Here is a 19,064-nt window from a genome sequence, read left to right as displayed (position 1 = left end):
TGCTTATACAAGATGCTGGAACCTGCTCTGACAGCTTTACAAATGCTTGTAAAGAATGTGAAGAACTGCTCTTGAACATGGACTTCAGCCCATTCTTACACTCACAATCACACACACACACTTATGCAATCATACACACATACTCAGTCAAACAAATAGAAAGTCACTCATAACTTTATGATCTCAGTTCTCACTGTCACTCAACTATAACTTTTCACTGCAACATTAGACCTTTCATGAACATTTGCTGTATGATGCAGTATGATGCTTTCTCTTTCTCCCTCACTCAGTTGGAGTCAGCCCTGGGTGTGACCATTCTGCAGGTGGGGGTGAATGAGTGTGCCTACACAGACTGCAGCCACACAGGGGGCTGCTCCAGCAAGGTGGTGTTCAGCGACACCCCTTCTATACTGAACAGTGGCAGTGTCTCCCTGGTGTCCCTCTCAGCCACAGCAAGCGCCCAGTGTGGGTGCCAGGCCCGAGAGAGCAAGCACCTTTCCTGCTCCACCTATCCTTATGGCCCCTGCCTGAACGGGGGCAGCTGCATGGACAGCGACATGGGCTACAGGTACCAAAGCATGCTGCATCACAAAAAGTATGGAAATAGTTCTATCATGACATGATTTCTTGGAAATTGGAAATAATCATGGAAATTCTTCAGTACTTCAGAGATTTGGATGGGTTCAAGGTATCTGCTTTTTTAAACGCTTGCAGCAAGAGAACTGGAAATGTAGCATGTTTGTGTAATCCCACCTTCTTGTAGGTGCAAGTGTCCACCAATGTTCGATGGGCCAGAGTGCCAGCAGACCAAGCACACGTTCCTGGGCGACGGCTACGCCTGGTTCCCTCCTATAAGACCTTGTTTCCAGAGCCATATCTCTCTGGAGTTCATCACAGAGGCAGCCAGTGGCCTGCTGCTCTACAGTGGCCCCCTCAGCCCAGCACGGCCCGGGGAGCTGGAGGACTTCCTTGCGCTTGGTACGTGACACACAGTCGGTGAGGCTCTGCACTGGTCCTCTTCTGGGTCTGATGGTGCTGGGTTCGCCTCGTTCTCTGCTGGGTCTGATGGTGCTCCAGTCACATCAAGATAGCAGGAAAAGCAGGGAAGCATTGGCCCCATAATGAAAAACGCCACATTAGATCGATGCCATAATGATTTAAGATTTTTACATTGCCCAGGCAAGAAATTAATTGCTCTCTGCAATTAACTGCAGAAGCCAAATCGATGGATGCCAGCAGACAGGGTGAAGGGTGAAGACATTAGTGATGAATGGGTCTGAAGGGAAGCATCTGGTGCTGAATATGTCCAGGGCTGAGGCTGACCCTTGGCAAAGGGCCGGCCCTCCCCACTGCTGTCTGATCCATCCTGTCTGAATGAAGAGAACCTGCGCTGGCCTTAAGCAAGCTTAGCTCATCAGTTTGTTACGTGTTGCCCATAGTTGTGCAATTATTGAGCTGGCTCTCTGCTCTCCAGGTTAAAGGCAGAAAATTGAACTTGACCACAAATTGATTGCAGTATTTTTGGCCACCAGGGGTCAGTGCAGAGACCAGAGGCCATGGTCAAGCTAAGATTGGTTTGGGATGTTCCATTTGCCATCAGTGTGTGATGTAAAAACTGCATGAGTGCATCGAGAATTGTAAACCCACTGGCATATAAGAGAATAAGGTCATGAATGTTACAATATGTAGGTGTAGTTAGTATGATAAAACACTTTCATCATAAACACAGATTTCTGAGGACAAAGCCATGTTGTCTGTCTCTCTCTGCCCCCTCCCTCCCTCTCTCTCTCTCTCACTCTGTCTGTCTGTCTCTCTCTCTTAGTCTGTCTGTCTGTCTGTCTCTCTCTCTCTCTCTCTCTCTCTCTCTCTCTCTCTGTGTCACTCTCTGACATGATGTCACAATAACATGGTATCTCTCTCTCCCTCCCCCTCTGTCTGTGACATGATGTCACACTAACATGATATCTCTCTCTCTCTCTCTCTCTCTCTCTCTCTCTCTGACATGATGTCACACTAACATGGTGTCTCTACCTCCCTCCCTCCCTCTCTCTCAATGACATGATGTCACAATGACACAATCTCTCTCACTGTGTGTGTGTGTGTGTGTGTGTGTGTGTGTGTGTGTGTGTGTGTGTGTGTGTGTCTCTGTGCAGAGCTGAAGAATGGTGTTCCATTGCTGAGTGTTAATCACGGCTCTGGCACTCTCACTCTGCAGCTTCCTGCCCTAACCTCCGTCACAGACCGCCGCTGGCACCACCTTGACATCATCAGTGACGGGAAGGTGGGGGCTGCCTCAGTGCCCACCTCTTCCACAAAACCCACAGAGCTCCGGCACTCTGCTCCAGCCAATGCATCATCTCTCCAGTTTAGCTGGGAGGCTGTCATAGAGCAAATTCTAAGAACATAACCTTATTCAAAGGTTAAATGCACTGGATTCTTTGCATTTTTGTCCTTGCTCTGTAAGTGCATTGTGTATGTGTTTATTTGCAGGAAGTACAGCTGATTCTGGACCGCTGCTCTGGAGCCATGGTGAATGAGGTTGAAGGACTGGGAGTGGAGGTCTTTGAGACAGACCAGTCAGTGTGCAAGGTGTCTGCAGACACTCCAGGCAGCGAGAGGTAGATGTCTAGGATTTAAAAAAAATGTACAGTATATACAGTCAATGTTATTGGCACCCTTGATTGTTTTGCATGTGAAGGCCAGTATCTGCAGAGATAAACAGATGATACATGAATGATACATGAATGGTGTATCTTTAGGATATTTAAAAAATGTTTAAATATTTAAATATTATAAAATATTTGGTTGCATACCTTTGGCAACAATGACAGGCTCCAGATGATATCTATAGCCGTGTGAGCTTTGTGCCCATCAAAAGTTTGTCCCATTCTTCCAGTGATAGTCTTTTAACTTGTGAGTATGTGCAGGGGTCCTTTTACCAAATAGCATCTCTCTCAAGACTTTCAGCTCATTGATGGCCAGTTTATCAGTCCAATGTTCCTTCGTAACCATCCCTGTGTACATTTGGATGCGTGCTTTGAGTCTTTATCCTGCTGCAGGAGGATAGTTTATCCTACCCAAACCAAGCTTTTTACACATGGGTGCATATTTCATTCAAAAATGTCTTGATTCTCTGGTTTCATTATTCCTGTAACATGTTCAAGGCCTCCTGAAGTCCTGGAGGCAGTAAAGCAGCCCATCATTATGGATCCTCCACCGTGTTTCACTGTTGAAATGGGGATCAGTTCCTTACAGGCTACATTTCGTCATCATTAAACAAAACATTACTCTGCACTACCAAAGATCTCTGTTTTGGTTTCATATGTCCATAGGACATTTTTCCAGAAGGATTGTGGTTTGTCTCTAAGTTCTGGCAAAGTTCAGTCAATCCTTTCCATGCCTTTCTTCAAGCAGTCAGGTCTTTTTTGCTTTCCCCCATAGAGCCCTTTCTTCAGTGTGTGGCACAGGGGACAGGTTGAAGCCATCACCCCAGAGGACTTTAGCTCAGGCTGAAGCTCTTTGGATGTTCTGTGTGGTTTCTTTCCAAATCTCAAACCAGTTTTTGTAGGGCTCTGTCATTAAGTTTCTTCTTCCCACTACATCCTGAAAGGTTCTGGACTGTTCCATGACTTTTGGATAACATTTCAAACCATTGAAGTAGGGATGACTTGGTCTTTGAACGTAGTCTGGTACCCTATAAAATAAGATAACACTTTATTGATTCCAAAGGAAATTGCAGAAAGCTTTAGAACACTTGTGTCTGGTGATAATAGAATTTGCCGTTGGCTTTGCCATTGTGAGCAAGCAACAGAGAATAAAACTTGCCTTTTGAAGCATCAAAGCCAAAGTCAAGTATTGACAATGTAGGGATAGGTGAGTATAATTTCTACTTAATCACAGGTTAATCTGATTTTATCATTTGTTTCAAATTGAAGAAAGGGTGCCAATAATCATGTTTTCATTGTTTTAATTTTTGTATACTTTTTTCTACCTTTTCCATTTGTTAATTTAATATACACCCAAGCTGTTTCAATAAACATTTTATTTCAGGAGATATTTTATAGAAGGTACTTAAAATTCAAGGGTGCCAATAATGTCAACCACAACTATAAGTCTCTCTGGATAAGAGTGTCTGCAAAATGCTTAAAATGTAAATGCATGCTCTGGATAATATAAGAATATCTATACACTAAAATATCTCTAAAAGAGGTTTATACAAGTAATTATGAGAAGATGTTTCATATAATTAGAGATTATTATAGGCAACTAGGCAACAGTCCATAAATGTTGAAAATAACTCACAGAATTTGAAGTTCCTGAAGCCAGTTGTCATGTGCATGCTGTCGCCAGTGTCATGCTGAGCCATACTGATCTGCTGATCTGGTGCTGCTTTTCTCCATCTAGATTCCTGAATGTGGAGCAGCCTCTGCAGCTGGGTGGGGTGAAGGAGGCCCACCCACTGCGCAGCACCTACCCTCACTACAGGGGCTTTGTGGGCTGCATCAGAAACCTGGTGGTGGACAGCCAGGTATGGACATCCTCACCCTCCTACAGAGTCTCTGTCCCAGTGCACCCCTTGAGGTCTGCAGCCGGCTTCGGTTGGGCGCTCTGCTGCTGACTGCAGCATGTGCTCTCTTTCTCAGCACAGGCCTAGCCTATGCCAAGCTGAGCCTCTGTGCACTTCAGGACCTGAGCAGTGCACTTCTTTGGGTTTTTCATGATAATTGTGAAATGCATGGCTTCCAGTCTTACAGTGTGAGTAGGTGGAGTGTGCTGAGATTATGGCATTTCCCACCTTCACATGGGCCTAAGATACCCTGCTGTTTACTGACACCAAAGACATTTTTTGTCATGTGAACAAGGTTGCGACACATCGGGAGCAATTCTGGACTGTCATTCTGAAAACGGATCATGGAATTGAGTGTCTGTGCCAACTCAGACACATACTAGTAACATTTTGTAATGGCATATGACATATTTAATGTCATTGAGATATAAATCTAGTTAAAGTCTAATACTGAGATGTAATATAAAGCATTATAAAGTGTATATAAAGTTTAGCAAGTTGTAAGAAAAGTGATTTTGGAGGTATGCAGAAGCAGCAGGGGTCTGAATCTCTGCTGGGCAGAGACAGCAAAGCCACCATCAGTACCTTAAAATGCAGCAAAACAAATCATGTGATTAATTGCTGATATAGATGTTATGTTTGCTTTTTTCCATTCACTACAAAAAGTCATATGCTGCTCCATCAGACTAGCTCTTTAGTCTGGGTGACTCAGGATTTGAACTATGACAGACATTAATAAAGGTCATGGAGGTTCTTCATAGTCCTATGGCTCTTTGTGTGTGTGTGTGTGTGTGTGTGTGTGTGTGTGTGTGTGTGTGTGTGTGTGTGTGTGTGTGTGTGTGTGTGTGTCTGTGTGTGTGTCTGTGTGTGTGTCTGTGTGTGTGTCTGTGTGTGTGTCTGTGTGTGTGTCTGTGTGTCTGTGTCCTTGGTCAGGTGTATGACCTAAGCAGTCCTGCAGAGAGTCAGAACAGTGCCCCTGGGTGCAGCCTGACGGATGGGGTGTGTGTTACGGCGGGAGCGCCCTCCTGTGGCCCCCATGGGAAGTGTCTAGGAGAGTGGGGCTCTTTCAGCTGTGACTGCCATGCTGGATACAGCGGACACAAGTGTGACAAAGGTGCGCCTGCTCTGCCTGAGCGCATGTGTGCTGGAATAAAGCATACAGGGAGTCATTATATTAGTGCTGCATAGTCTTAATTCTTTAGATTGAAGAGTTATATCTGTGACTCTGAATTTTATAAAACAATTTAGGAAGTACTTGAAAATTCACTCACCTCATAGAGTAAATCACTTTTAAAAGCCTAAGTTATTAATTATCATTCAGTAGTTGGCCTGGAAGGCTGTGCAGCATGTGTGTTGTGTTCAGTAGTCTCCTGGAAGGCTGGTGTGTGTGTGTGTGGGTGTGTGCTCACTGTGCCACTCTGTACTCTAGCTCTTCCTGAGTGGTCCTTCGAGAAGGATAGCGTGCTGAGATACCAGTTGAGGGGGGGAGCCAGCCCACGCCTCACTCAGGCCCAGCTCCTCCTCCGGACGCGCGCCTCCTCTGGCAGCCTGCTCAGCATGAGTTCCCGCAACTCGGAGTTCATCATACTGCAGGTGAGTGATGGGCACACACACACATACACACATTTATATGCACAAACACACACATGCATACATGTACATACACATACATATATGCACATATAAAAACCTGCACACACATACATACACATGCACAGACACAAGCCTCTAACACACTGAAACGACATTTTAGAATTTTTGATTTCAGAGTATCATGTTATATGTTGGTATTTTCAACTTGCCATAATCTTGTTTCACGCACACCAGTGACATTAATGTACAAACCCCCATGTTCTTTCAGATAGTAGATGGCTTTCTGACTGTTAACTCTAACCTGGGTGATGGAGACCACACCCTTAAGCTGGATAGCCAACGAGTGGACCACGGCCAGTGGGTCCAAGTCAGCCTCCATCGCCATGACAACCTGTTCACCCTGCAGCTGGAGCAGGGTGGGGGCTCACGAGAAGTCACGGCACTCCTGGGTCACAAGCGGGAGATAGTGGTGCATCCCTCCAGCGTACTGCTTGCACACGGAACCTCACACAACACACACGGCCACTTCCAAGGTGGGGCTCTGTCTCTGCCACCTCTCTCTGTCTCCGTCTTCTTCCTCTGTCTCTCTTTATCTGTCTTTCTCCTTCTCTCTCTCTCTCTCTCTCTCTCTCTCGCTCTCTTCCTTTGTATATTTGAATTTGGTCCAATTTATTTCCTTCTAATTAGTTTTTTTGTAGTTACTAAGACCCAGTTTCTGAAACTATGCCTCCTTTTGTCAAAACTTAACACACAGCAGCCACACACACAAAATGTCTCACACTTTTGGAGAAAGCAAGCACTTCATCCAAATCTCTTTCAACTCTTGCCAAAATGTTATTTTTGCATCCAAGCTCTACACACAATTACACACTGATTAAGGTTTCAGTGTGCAGGGCACACTATTGCAAGGGGATGTTTTTGAATTAACTTTATTACATAATGCTATATATACACTATAATACTTGGATTTCAAAAACCAAAAACAATCAAATAGGCTTGTAACTCTAACATAAAAAATCTGAAAAATTAGAAAAAAATTATAAAAACTATTGTGGTCCGGCCTCAAGATCTTATTGACATCACAAGTGATGCCCTTCCTGTCCAGACAATGGGTTAAGTAACGTCTGGAGTGACGTATCCACCCCTGGCATGCTCCCTCATCAATGTCACCACTAGTTTCCTCCATCACCTGGAAAAGGGGTTTACATTAGTGGGCTTGGCGATCATAGACCTTCCACCTCCATGACAAAAAGAACTCCTCAGTAGGATTGAGGAATGGAGAGTATGATGGCAGGTGAAGCACAACAAATCAGTGTGGGTGTTCAATGAACTGATCGTGTACCTGAGCAACCCGGGGGAAACTTAAATCGTCCCAGACGATAACAAGCATGGCCTGCTCTGGAACATCCCCTGGTAATGGGGAATGAATATGTTCTGCAGTGTGTCAAGAAAGATGACTTGTTCAGTGAGTTACATGATGATGAATAACTCCATTCTGCCTAATGGCTGCACACATTCTGATGTTGCCACCATGCTGCACGGGGACACTGAGGATGGCACGGTGTCTTATGATGTTCCTTCTCCTGTGCCTCGTTTTGGCAAAGTTGAAGCCAACTTCATCAATGTAAAGGAATGTGTGTTCCACTGCACCAACGTCTAGCTCCATCACTCTCTTTGAGACCAAACATTGCAGGATTGTATGACATTATGAAGTAGGCATAAAGTAGTCATAATGTTGCACAGGACAAGCTAATTAAGTACCAGTGAGAGGATAGCATAGCATACTTGCATATATTCATGGCACAGTTGTTTCACACTATCAGAGTTGCACTGAAACGGTACCCTGTATAGCTGCTTCATGCATACTTGATGTCTTTTCAGAAGATGGCCCGGTACAGATAAACTCACCAAATGGATGTTGAATGTGACTGTCAGTATTGATATGCTCTTGTGGCTGTCGTAAACATATGCTATTGTCTGCTCTGACCATGTTTACAATGATCTCTTCTTGGGATGAACAGCTGTCTTCTTCCTCGAGCAAAGGGTAGTCTTATAGCTCTGCAAAAACATGATGAAAATTGTTTTTCAGCATGAAATGAAATGTTGCTTAAGTTACTGGAACTACTGATGTGGTACTATACTACAGCAATACAATAGTATACAAAGTTCAGTTCTGTGAGTTCAGTAGTATGGTATATAGGTCTACTGAATATAAGCCTACTTACCTAGTCTCATTTTGAAATGTGCAGATGATGTTTGCCACAAGGTAGCAGCTCCAATTAGGCTGGACCCTCTGCTCAGCCTCCCACAGTTGAAGATATGTAACCTGTGGCCTGTTTATAAGGAAGATTTCTAAAGATTTGTAAGAAGTGTTTTCACCTGTAAGAACTGGGTTTGACTAATTGCTATAGGGGTGTGGCATTTGCACGGTAAAAAAACACGTTTTTCAGTTTTGAATGATGAATGTAATATAGAGAACTGTTTATTGTTTTGTAAAAAGTGTTTTAAATTTGCTAAATGAGTGTAAGGAAGAGAATGTGTTTATAGTTTAGTGTACCAGGTTGGTAGATAGGCTACACGAATTAGTGTTTTCCAAATTATGTTACAAGTACCAGTTTTTGGGTCTTAGTGACTGCAAAAAACTAACAAGTGTGTGTGGTTTTAGTCTGTGTGAGGTGCTGAGTATGGCGCTCTTTCTCATTTGTATGTGGGTGTGTGTTGCTTGTGGCGGCTGATCTGCAGGCTGCATGCGTGATGTCCGGCTGAATGGCCATTCCCTGCCTCTGGACGGACGGAGCACTGAGTTTGCTACAGTCCTGGAGCGGCGCAGTGTGGAGGCGGGCTGCCGCTCAGATGCCTGTGGCTTGGCTCCATGCCAGGCCCCGCTCTATTGCGTGGATCTGTGGAGGAAGTATGAGTGCAGGTGAGTCGGACCCCACCTCCACCCCCACCAACCTGCTCTCCACAAAACCCTAGGAGAAAAGCACAAAACTGTGCTTCCTGTGATATGCTTCATAGTGTGGATTCCACGGTGAATGGAATTTGAAAAGGTGTGGTTGAAGTGCACTGGGTCTTTAGTACAGTGATTTCATCCTGTTGTGCACTGGTGCCCTCTGTGTGTTGATGCAGGTGTCCGGCGGGCCAGCTGGCCGAGGCAGACGAGCTGACGGGGCTGGTGCACTGCGCAGCGTCGCCGTGCCGCTCCTCCACATGCCACAATGGTGGCACCTGCCTGGCACACTCCACCAAAAGCTATCACTGCCAGTGCCCGCGAGGCTTCCGGGGCCAGTGGTGCGAGTTGAGCCAAGCCAAAGCACTACGGCTGGCCACCCTCAGCCCCAGCACTATCCTCGCCATCAGCATGTGCCTGCTTGTCTTCTTCGGTAGCTCGCTCAAACCCTTATATATTACACACACACACACACACGCATGTACTGTGAATTTTGTGGTAATGCTTTCTCATCCATTTTGAGTCATTGCAACAGCATGAGCTGCCTGTATCTCCATTCTTCAGCAGCAGTAATGGTGAATTTCTCATAGATTGGCTTCTTATGACTCTGTGTGTGTGTGTGTGTGTGTGTGTGTGTGTGTGTGTACATGCATGTATGCATGCACATGGAAGTGTGTATGTATGTGTGTTTTTGTACTTGTGTACATGTATTTGTGTTTGTATGTGTGCACTCTGACAGGTGCACTGGTATTCTGACAGGTTGGCAGTGCCTTCGAGGACCCTCTGCCAGCCTTATCAACCACATCAGAGGAAGCAAACACAGTTGATAGTGTGAATTGTGTCAATTGTGTGAATTGAGGGCTCCCTGCCAGCCTTATCAACTACATCAGATGAAGCCAACACACATGCCAACACAGACACACACAACCTTTAAAGAGTTCCCCATTCAGGCTTCAGTGAGAGGGCAAACACAGCACTCCAAGCAAAGTGAGAAAAAGTGAATCATGCAACACTTGTCTTGTATTCATGACTGGTTAATGACTTTGCCAATAAATGGCAGAAATATTACCAGCAGGAGGCAGTGTTTCACATTTCTCCTTTACTGGTTTTCCTTTCCTGAATTGTAGAGCAACACGTTTACAGACAATGCAACGGAATCTGTGAATACGTAGATATATAAATACAATGCTAGGATCTGTGGAGTACATGCACGCAGACACATATGCTCAGTCAGCGGAGGTATGATGACAAGGCAAGCAAAGTGTCACAGGATATTTCATTTGGAAGTTTTGGGTTTTCCTTTGTGCTTTCCCTCACTTTCTCCTTCATCTATCTGTTTTATTCCTTCCTCATTAACATGTACCTCTCCCTCACATCACTCTCTGTAGCTGTGCTGGTGGCAGTTACCGTGTGGAACCAGAAGGGAAGTAGGGATAAATTCCGGAAGCGAGGAGTGTATCACATCCCGGCAGAGCATGAGAGCTGGGAGGACGTCCGTGAGAATATTCTCAACTACAACGAGGAGGGAGGGGGAGAGCAGGACCAGGTACGCTGCTACTTTCACTGCAAGCGAACACTGGGGATGAAGTTAATGTTCAGTTCATTTGAGCGGTGTTTAAGATTACCACTAGAGGGCAGTAGATTGTCATTTTGTTTTATGCAAGGTCAATTGAAGGGCAATGCATCGGCTATAAAGCACATTGACCAGATAATGGCTGTAGAAGAAGTTATTTCAAGATAAATTAAGATTAATGACAGTTAATATAAAAATTTATATTAAATATTTTTTAAAAGTTAAACAACAATAATAATAGTAACAAGACACAAGGTGAGATGCATTAAGATTTTGGTGTTGGACTGACAGAAATTCTAGATTAACATCCTTGTTTCCTATTATATTATGTACTATATTATATAATTATTGTATTAATATATTTTGTGTCTGTGTGTGTGTGTGTTTATACACCTTGAATCAGGACTTTAATACTTAAGTCTTCTGCAGATGAAAAGATAGAACTACCAAATGCAGCATGCCGCTTTGAGTTCTATTTTCCATGAATGCTGTTTTTTCTTATACATATGTCTTTCTCCTCATATTTTTCTGCTGCTCTCAACACTCCAGCCTTCCCCAGAACACTCTCACCTTCTGTTCATACATTTTTCACAAGTCAGCAGAATTTATTTGCCCCCTGCCCTTAGTCTCCCGTTTTAAGCGTATTTTGAGTTTTCAAGCACAGGGAAATATGTTGAAATGATTGTCTGTGGTAATTACCCATAGGCTACAGATGCAGTATAGATCAGGTTCAAAAATGCTGTAATATTCCTTTAAGGTACTTCACTTCAATGCAGAACTTTACCTACTGCTGCTGTCTCCAGACCTGACCATTGCAGTCTTTATCTCTCTCCAGAATGCCTATGACATCACGGAGCTGAAGAGGCCGTTGTGCTCCAGCCTGTCCCAGTCTTCATCTTGCACCACAGCCCCCCTCATCAAATCCTCTGAGGGTTCCCAGGAGGAGGTGCACCCCGGGGGCGCCCCACCAGCCTGCCCTCATGGAGCCGGCCCCGCTCCTCACTGTGCCATGGACTTCAGGAACTATGTCGCACGCATCATCTGGGAGGCGGACCACGACAACCTGGCCCTCCCTGTGGATACCTGCCAGGTGTACTGCACTGAGGGCACAGGTTCCGGCGCAGGTAGCCTCAGCTCACTGAGCTCGGCCTTCCCGGAGGACGACTTCTGCTACGAATGGCTGCCCACCTGGGGCCCCAAGTTCAAGGGCCTAAGTGATCTCTACCACAGGTCACAGCTGGGCTTAACCTACGCTGACGCCACGCCCAGTCAGAACGGCAGCCAAAGCTTCGAGCAGCTCCACTGACTCCATGTGCCAGCCAGCGAACACCCAATTTGCCGTTGTTGTGTCTGTGCTCTAAGATCCTTTACTGAGTTTAATTTAGAAGGCAGACATGCTCTGAGGATTGGTGGCAGTCCGTCTCTCCATTTGTAAGACTGCCCCAAAAAAGAGGAGACTGTGGACTGGCTAACAGAAGTGTGTCATTTGTTGAACTTTCTCAGTGTGATCTGCTACATGTGCTCTATTTATTTTAACCCTGAGAGATGTTTTACCCAGGGAGAAAAGCCAGAGACTAGCAGTGTGCAGTTTTACATGGGGAGGCATTTTCTATACTGGGGTTCTGTTGAGCCACATTTTATCTCCAGGAGGAGAGAAACACTCATTCCAAGCAGATGAGCAGCCATGACATAAGCCTGTTTTGAAGTTTATTTGATGCTAGTAAAAAGTGCTGTAGCACCAGGAATGAATCACTTTTCACTTCACCCAACCTGCCAATTTGCCAAGTGTAAAGGCACATGCTTGCAGAGATGCTTGTGATGTTGGCCACTGCAAGACATACGCAGTTTAATCGGCTGGACAAATATACACAACTTTACGTTATTTAAAATAGAAGAGCTTGTGATAGTGATTAAGTTATTTTTGCACTGATATAAATCCTATCATGGGTGTTCAGTGTGTTACTTTTTGCTTCTTTCACAGTAAGACTTTTGCCATTCCTTTTCTCCCCCACAAGGGAGTTGCTGTGTAAAGCCAGTCTTTTCTGACACCTCTGACATCTGTTGTATCAAGGTGATGCCATGTTTGTGTCACTGACAAAGTCTGATGAATGCACAGCCAGGAAAAAAGCAGTGTGTTTGAGTTCAGTTTCAAAAATGTGAAAAAATACAATCACAAAAATATGTAATTGCTTAAAACTGTTTGGAATTACCTAAATTAAAATTGTTCTATTTTTGTTGATGTGCAGGTGAGAATATTAGATCTCAAAAGTGTCCTCAATTTATATTTTGCATAAAAAATGAATCCTGTTTCCATTGTCAACAGTATTATACCTTATTTGTTTCATAAATATGTACATGTTTAATTTTTTTGTTCCCAGTACTTAAATGTATGGGTTTGTACACCAAAGAAATGTACCAACTCTGTTTCATTTTATGTACGTCATCACAAAACCAGCTCATGTGACTAACTGTTTTCAAACTAAGAGGAGACCAGTAGTCCAGTCCAGATAAAGGGAGTAGTGTTACTGTTTCCTAGTGCCCCAATAGGAGTTACAGGTAGAGTCCAGGTTCTGGACTTGTATCCTACAAGGCCAGGCCTGCTCCAGAGCCCAGACTGACAAGGGTCATAGCAGCCACATGTGTTCACCAGGATATCTATACTGTGCATGCATCCCACTCTCTGCTCATCACAGCTACCATACTGTCCCCACTACCAGCTAGTGAGGCCATATGACCTGCCATGTATATAATGTACATGTGTTTTCTAGCAATCTGTCAAATATTCCTTTTTGTATATGGATTTTAATAAATATGTTTTTCTTAAATCATTTCTAAGTCTTTCTTAAACTGCTAATTACATGCAATATTTTGTGTATTGCATGCATGTTCATATGCAGTGCTTATTGAACACCTTAGGCTTAATAGCTGGATGTGAGGGTAAATATGGGGGGGGGGGTGGAAAATCCCCTCTTGCAGGACTTGCACAAACGTATCTTTGTAAGGAGGGCAACCAGCCCCTACTGTTCTACTCCAGCTGCCAGGTTGGAGAATCACCTATGAGCAGCCCCAAAACAAACTAGAAACACAGGCTTGGTTAAGGTCTCTGCCACTTTCCCTTCACAGCTTAGATTAAAAAAAAAAAAAAAAAAAAAAAAAAAAAGGAAATGAAGGCCTATTTTAGTCTCACGCCAAAACCATCCACACTGCATTCTAAAAAGCAGCTCATTTCTCCTCTACCTCACCCCAGCATCAAGCAGAGGTGCCAACTAACAGCTTTAATATGAAAGGAACACTTATCTTTTAGACCAGAGTGTTCACATTAGTCCAACACCTTTGTGGCCTCAAACTGCGGTTCCTAAAAAGATGATACAAAAGAGGCTGCAAGAACATTACCAACCTGGACAAGTAGCTGTGGCAATTGGTCAACTCTGGACTGTTGTGGAACAGACCAAAATGTCACATGAAAACAAGGGAATTTTTATATATATATATATATATATATATATATATATATATATATATATATATATATATATATATAGATATATATAGAAGTTAGCCTAGTTTAAAAGCACAACTACTGTTTTAATTAAAACAAACTAGACACTTTAATAGTTCACATAAAAGAAAACAAGGAGACAAACATTACGTACAAAGTTAAATTTTTTTTTTAGAGGGTTATCTTTACAAAGTCTCAGATGACAACCACTGAATTTGGCTCCCAGGTCTCAAAGTATGTTAACCTATGCTACAAAGTAAGGCTCAGTACAATACTGCATCTCATTTTAGATACAAATTCATAAATAGCAAACACTCATTTCATTAAATATTTGCCTTTGGCAATAAGTGAAATTCATTGCAATGTGAAAATTGCATAAATTTAAAACAAAACCAAAGAAATAAATATGCGCTGATTTTGCCATTCAATAAACATGGTTTAAAAAAAAAACAAAACAAACACACACACCAAACAAACATACACTAAGGAATGGGGAAGAACAAAACTATGCAGCTTTTTAATGGAATAACCCATTCATACCATCTTGGAGCAGAGTATAGTTTCCAGTAACAGATTAAGATGAATGACTTCCGCTTCACAAGGTTCTGAGCACCACTGAAGAGATCTTTCCTTAAAATATGGAGTGTTTTTTTGTTTTTTGTTTTTTAAAAACCAACAACCCAAAGCCCACATAATCTCAGCAACCTTAGACAACTCTGCCCATGGCTCTGGGCAGGGCTTAGATACTTGTAAACATTGTATATTGGAAGATGAAAGGCACGTGTGACTTCCTCAAACACCATCTTGTAAAAGTAATACTCCCACCTTTTACATGACTGTTCTTCAAAGCATGAACACGACTACATCTCAGCCTATACTGTCCTTTCACATTCCAACACTTGTTCAAAAAGCCCAGTTGGAATTCCTGAAAGTCCAAATGACTCGTGTACAAGAGTGGTGCTGGGGAGGGGAAAAATGTGTTCTTGGGGCAGCGACTACCAGACCACGTAGAGGTGAGGACCAGCAAGCACACAAGTCCACAAGCTTCTCAGGCATTGGCAGACTTCTCTGTGCTTTTGGGTGGAGTCAGCAGGCCTCCAACAGAGACCGGAGACAAGCGGTCCAAGCTGTCTTGCTGTTGCCGATGAGAATAATTCTGAAAAACCAAAAACAGACTCCGCTAAGATGACCATTGCCAATACACAAACAGCTTTAAGTTCAAATAAGAGCTACACTCACCAACATGGTCAGGTAGTCTACATGTGTCTGGATATTGTGCCGGTCTTCCACCGCCACCTTTTTAAAGTCCTTTAGCCTGGGCTTGCCATATGCCTTCACTGTCCTCATAAAGGGCATCATCCAGCGCACACAGCTGGATATACTGTCCCACGGTAAACCTGAAACGACGCACATGAGCAATTGCTCTCAACAGTGGAAACAGCAGGGAAATTAAGCAGGCACTGGGTTTCATCAGGACATGCTGCATTCATACAAGTGCACATGTGCTGCACTATAGAGATGGTACCACTACTCAAATGGATGATTGGCTAGTTGCGTGGTTTCAACTGTAGCCTGATTGAAATACTGTAATAAGCTTGAAAAGTTTGTAGCTACAGAAGCTTAGACACATACCTGATACTTTCTGCACAGTTTCAAAGGAGGTAAAGTGACAAAATGCAGCTGCTGCCAAAACCCCATACTGGTAATCTAATGAATTAATGTCCAGTATACAAAGATCCAGCAACTGTAAAAGAAAATTGTCAATTGAGCCAGCAGATATCAAGTTAATTTAAAAACTGCACTGGGGCCAGTAATGTACAAGTACGGCAGGACATTTCACACTTACCTGGGTGATTTGTATATAGGTTTCCTGAGAAAACTGAGGCACAAGAAAATTTGGATCTTCCTTCAAGGAGTCCACTTGAACATAAAGTTTCAACCAAGAAATTACAGTTTCTGGGCAAAGATGCCAGTTTAATGCTTTCAGCATTACAAGTTCCATTTCAAGGATTTCATCATCATCGCAGGCACCATCTGTGACATAGGCAAACTCTTGAAGCTTTGGTGGGTAAATTTCCTGTTTTTGAAAAGGAGAGGCCAAACAGGTTACTCATGCCACATTAGTCATATAGAGCCCACCATACAGCCAACCACGTTCCTTTCATTACCTCCATTTTGGATGCAATGAACAGTGAGGTAATGCCAATGAGCTGCAGCTGGTTCTTGCTGATGTCCTCTTGAGTCAGCATGAAGCGATCAAAAAGGTCTTGAGCCAGGTAAAATGTCTCACGATGAAGTGTATACACTTCACTGACCTGAATACAAACAGGCAAATTTAATAACTGCCAATCATTATTTACACACCACCCCCCAATGGCAAGCAGCTGCTTGGGAACAAAGGTCTCTCATTGACACACCTCCAAAAGCCAGTCAAGGAGGATTGATCTCATTTGGGGCTGCAAGCTTGGGTGCTGCTGAATAAAACTTTTGTCATGAATATACTTCAGCTCTTTGTTCAGCATCTTGATCCATACATCATCTGAGCTGGCCCAGCTGTTGAGAGAACATGCAACATTTACACTAGTCATAATTAAAAGCAAAGAGGTAACTACTGAATAGAGAGAAAATCAGAAATAAGGAAGGTAGTACCCCCCCCCCCCCCCAATGACCTTCAGTCTTCCCTAGGTCATACCTGAGACCAGGCAAGGGAGAGGGCTTGATGAAAAGATTCTTGAACCGGAAGTGTTTAAAACCAGCCAAGTTATTCGTCTCTTCCAGTTCTTTGTGAGGAGTCTCGACAAGTACACAAGGGCTAACATCACCTTCCACCCAGCGGTTCTGTAAGAGTGCAACCATTTCATATTTCCTTAATGAAATCATACCAGGCTAGCTTAACTAAGCTCAAAGAACAGTAGTTACAACAATTAGGCTAAGGTATGTATGCAAAAGCATAAGCAAAACATGAGCCCCCCCAAAAAAAAGACAAAAAAAAGAAAAAAAAAAAGAAAGACACTGCTACTGTTCAAGCAAGCTGAATATTTCGCGGGCAGAGGCGGGTTAAGAGGGAGGGATCATGACGTTGACCAGCCGCTCATTAAGCAACAATTTGCACAATACACCAGATGTAGAGGTCACAAGATACATGAAAGCATAAAAACCTCGAAACTTCGTCAGAAAAGCTTGTACGTTTCGCCCACCTGAATTTCATAACTTTGTTTCTTGGCTGCTTCTGTCATGGTTTTTTTGCAATGCTGAAAGACAATAACAAAATTAGCATTGCATGCTACACGAAAGGTACGTACAGCTAATGTTAGATATTAAATGCATGCAATCATTACTTCAGACGCCACTAGCTAGCCAGTTAGCTACCTCGGCTTTCCTCTTCCTTGGACATTGGGTATTCTGATTTGGTGCATTCGCATCCTTCTCTTGCAGCGTATTTCGACAACTGTACAAAAAAAGTAATGACTGCAAAATAAGCAACTTCGTTGCTTTTAAATCATGTTAACCAGGTATTGAACCATGCATCCATCGCTTCTCTCACCTGCGTCTTGACATTTTTCCCCCCCAATGAAATTTGATGAAACTCCTGAAAATTAAAATACAAGTTAGTCTCTCAATTCTTCTTTACCACCACGATGTTGTTCTCATTGCGAACTAGGTCAAGCAAAGGGGGCACGAAACCACCACCAAAACTCGACTGGCTAAACAGCTACTTGCTAGGTGAGGATATCAAATTAGGCTAGCCAGTATTTCATACAAGCCTTTCAAATATTTTCAGAGGTTTACTTCGAGTAAGCATAAAAAGTAGATGCTCATCTAACTTGCAATCCAAGGTACAATCACGTAACATCAAGTGGCATTAATATTAACTTGCTTTTCTTTATCCCGAGTTTGTGAAAGCCGACTCCCCGCCAATTTATCTGAAGCGGGAGGATCATAGTGCTGAACGCAAAACGCCTAACAGCGCTAGCTAACAAAACTACGCAGTGTAGTATATGCTCTCTGTGATCAATATGATGCAGGCATCTGCAATGTGCACTCTTGTCTGTGTTACATAAAACCTGTATATTTATTTCCCAACTTGGGTTCTTGCTGAATCCCAAAACAACAGTTTAGCAGGTTGGCTATCTAGCTAACGCTAGCCAGCTACCCCAAAACCTTTGCCACGTACCTGACTGACGGGTTTGGTAGAGATAGTTAACTAACTGGTTCAAAAATGAAATACCTAATTCGAAGTGAACACACTAGAATCTTTTAAACAAACACCTTAAAACGGGCATATTCATAGCGACTGGCTAGCTAATAACAGTTGCATAACTGTTTGGGCAGGTAGTTAGCCAGCCAGCCAGCTAGTGCATAACCTCTCCTGGCGTGCAAACCGGCCAATAATGCGACAAAAAAGAAACAAACCATAAACAACACTGTTAAACATCCTTCTAACCTTTGGTGGTTTGCAATTACAAAAGAGCATTATAAATATAAATATTTCAGACAAATCCAAGTAGACGAGCTACTTACCAGCTCTAGGACTGAAAGAATAGACATCAGCTGGCGCCGGCGCCAATCTATATAAAGTAGAACAGCGATGCCTACTGCGCATGAGTGTGTCGTGGCCAATTTAGGTGTCAAATTGAAGTACCGAACCGCTGTGCTTTTGTGCTCAAAGTAATCATACTAAGGTGACATGTATGTTGTTAAAGTGGTAAACATAAATAGTTTCCCATTGATTTAGATTTTTTTCGCTTTGAAAATAACGAATCGGACCGTCTGCTTGCTGTTTCCTCTAGTCAGGCTTTGTTAAGCTGACTATTTCAAAAAGAGCGCTTTCCTTATTTCCCGGTTAAACGATTCTGGCGCCCAGAGAACAAATCCACCAAAT

The 19,064-nt window shown here is 43.3% G+C and overlaps 2 protein-coding genes and 1 long non-coding RNA gene across 4 annotated transcripts in view; 1 reads left to right on the top strand and 2 right to left on the bottom strand.

Moving 5' to 3' along the window:
* The window catches only part of si:dkey-22o22.2 (neural-cadherin), a 99,922-nt gene extending 86,414 nt beyond the window's left edge, over nt 1-13,508 (top strand). The window contains exons 22-33 of the mRNA XM_027003010.3: nt 291-568; nt 764-978; nt 2,154-2,281; nt 2,491-2,618; nt 4,405-4,528; nt 5,501-5,681; nt 5,997-6,160; nt 6,429-6,693; nt 8,903-9,083; nt 9,290-9,543; nt 10,499-10,656; nt 11,519-13,508. Coding sequence (XP_026858811.3) covers nt 291-568; nt 764-978; nt 2,154-2,281; nt 2,491-2,618; nt 4,405-4,528; nt 5,501-5,681; nt 5,997-6,160; nt 6,429-6,693; nt 8,903-9,083; nt 9,290-9,543; nt 10,499-10,656; nt 11,519-11,989 — 2,547 coding nt within the window. The 3' untranslated portion in view covers nt 11,990-13,508. The remainder of the gene's footprint in view (nt 1-290; nt 569-763; nt 979-2,153; nt 2,282-2,490; nt 2,619-4,404; nt 4,529-5,500; nt 5,682-5,996; nt 6,161-6,428; nt 6,694-8,902; nt 9,084-9,289; nt 9,544-10,498; nt 10,657-11,518) is intronic.
* Nucleotides 911-5,485, bottom strand: LOC145651196 (uncharacterized). Its single transcript, XR_014116980.1, has 3 exons — nt 4,303-5,485; nt 2,814-3,694; nt 911-2,626 (listed from the first exon to the last, which is right to left on the bottom strand). It is a non-coding gene; the product is annotated as an uncharacterized LOC145651196 (long non-coding RNA).
* A 764-nt stretch (nt 13,509-14,272) lies between the features above and the next one.
* Nucleotides 14,273-18,785, bottom strand: ccne2 (cyclin E2). 2 transcript variants are annotated; one of them, XM_027002520.3, is made up of 11 exons: nt 18,704-18,785; nt 17,727-17,771; nt 17,552-17,630; nt 17,380-17,433; nt 16,875-17,020; nt 16,600-16,735; nt 16,351-16,497; nt 16,029-16,259; nt 15,815-15,926; nt 15,422-15,579; nt 14,273-15,338 (listed from the first exon to the last, which is right to left on the bottom strand). In XM_027002520.3, the coding sequence occupies exons 2-11, from the start codon at nt 17,738-17,740 to the stop codon at nt 15,231-15,233; spliced, it is 1,185 nt and encodes a 394-aa protein (XP_026858321.1). In that variant the 5' UTR covers nt 17,741-17,771; nt 18,704-18,785; the 3' UTR covers nt 14,273-15,230. The 2 variants fall into 2 exon arrangements, with proteins under 2 accessions (XP_026858321.1, XP_081553059.1); XM_081696933.1 differs by lacking the exon at nt 18,704-18,785 and having other exon boundaries at nt 17,521-17,630; nt 17,727-17,746.
* Nucleotides 18,786-19,064: the final 279 nt, after the last annotated feature.

This window comes from Electrophorus electricus, chromosome 14, assembly GCF_041902795.1.
Source record: "Electrophorus electricus isolate QZ-2024a chromosome 14, ASM4190279v1, whole genome shotgun sequence".
Taxonomy (NCBI): domain Eukaryota; kingdom Metazoa; phylum Chordata; class Actinopteri; order Gymnotiformes; family Gymnotidae; genus Electrophorus; species Electrophorus electricus.
The sequence above is the reverse complement of the archived record's forward strand: the minus strand, read 5'-3'. Positions and strand labels throughout refer to the sequence as shown.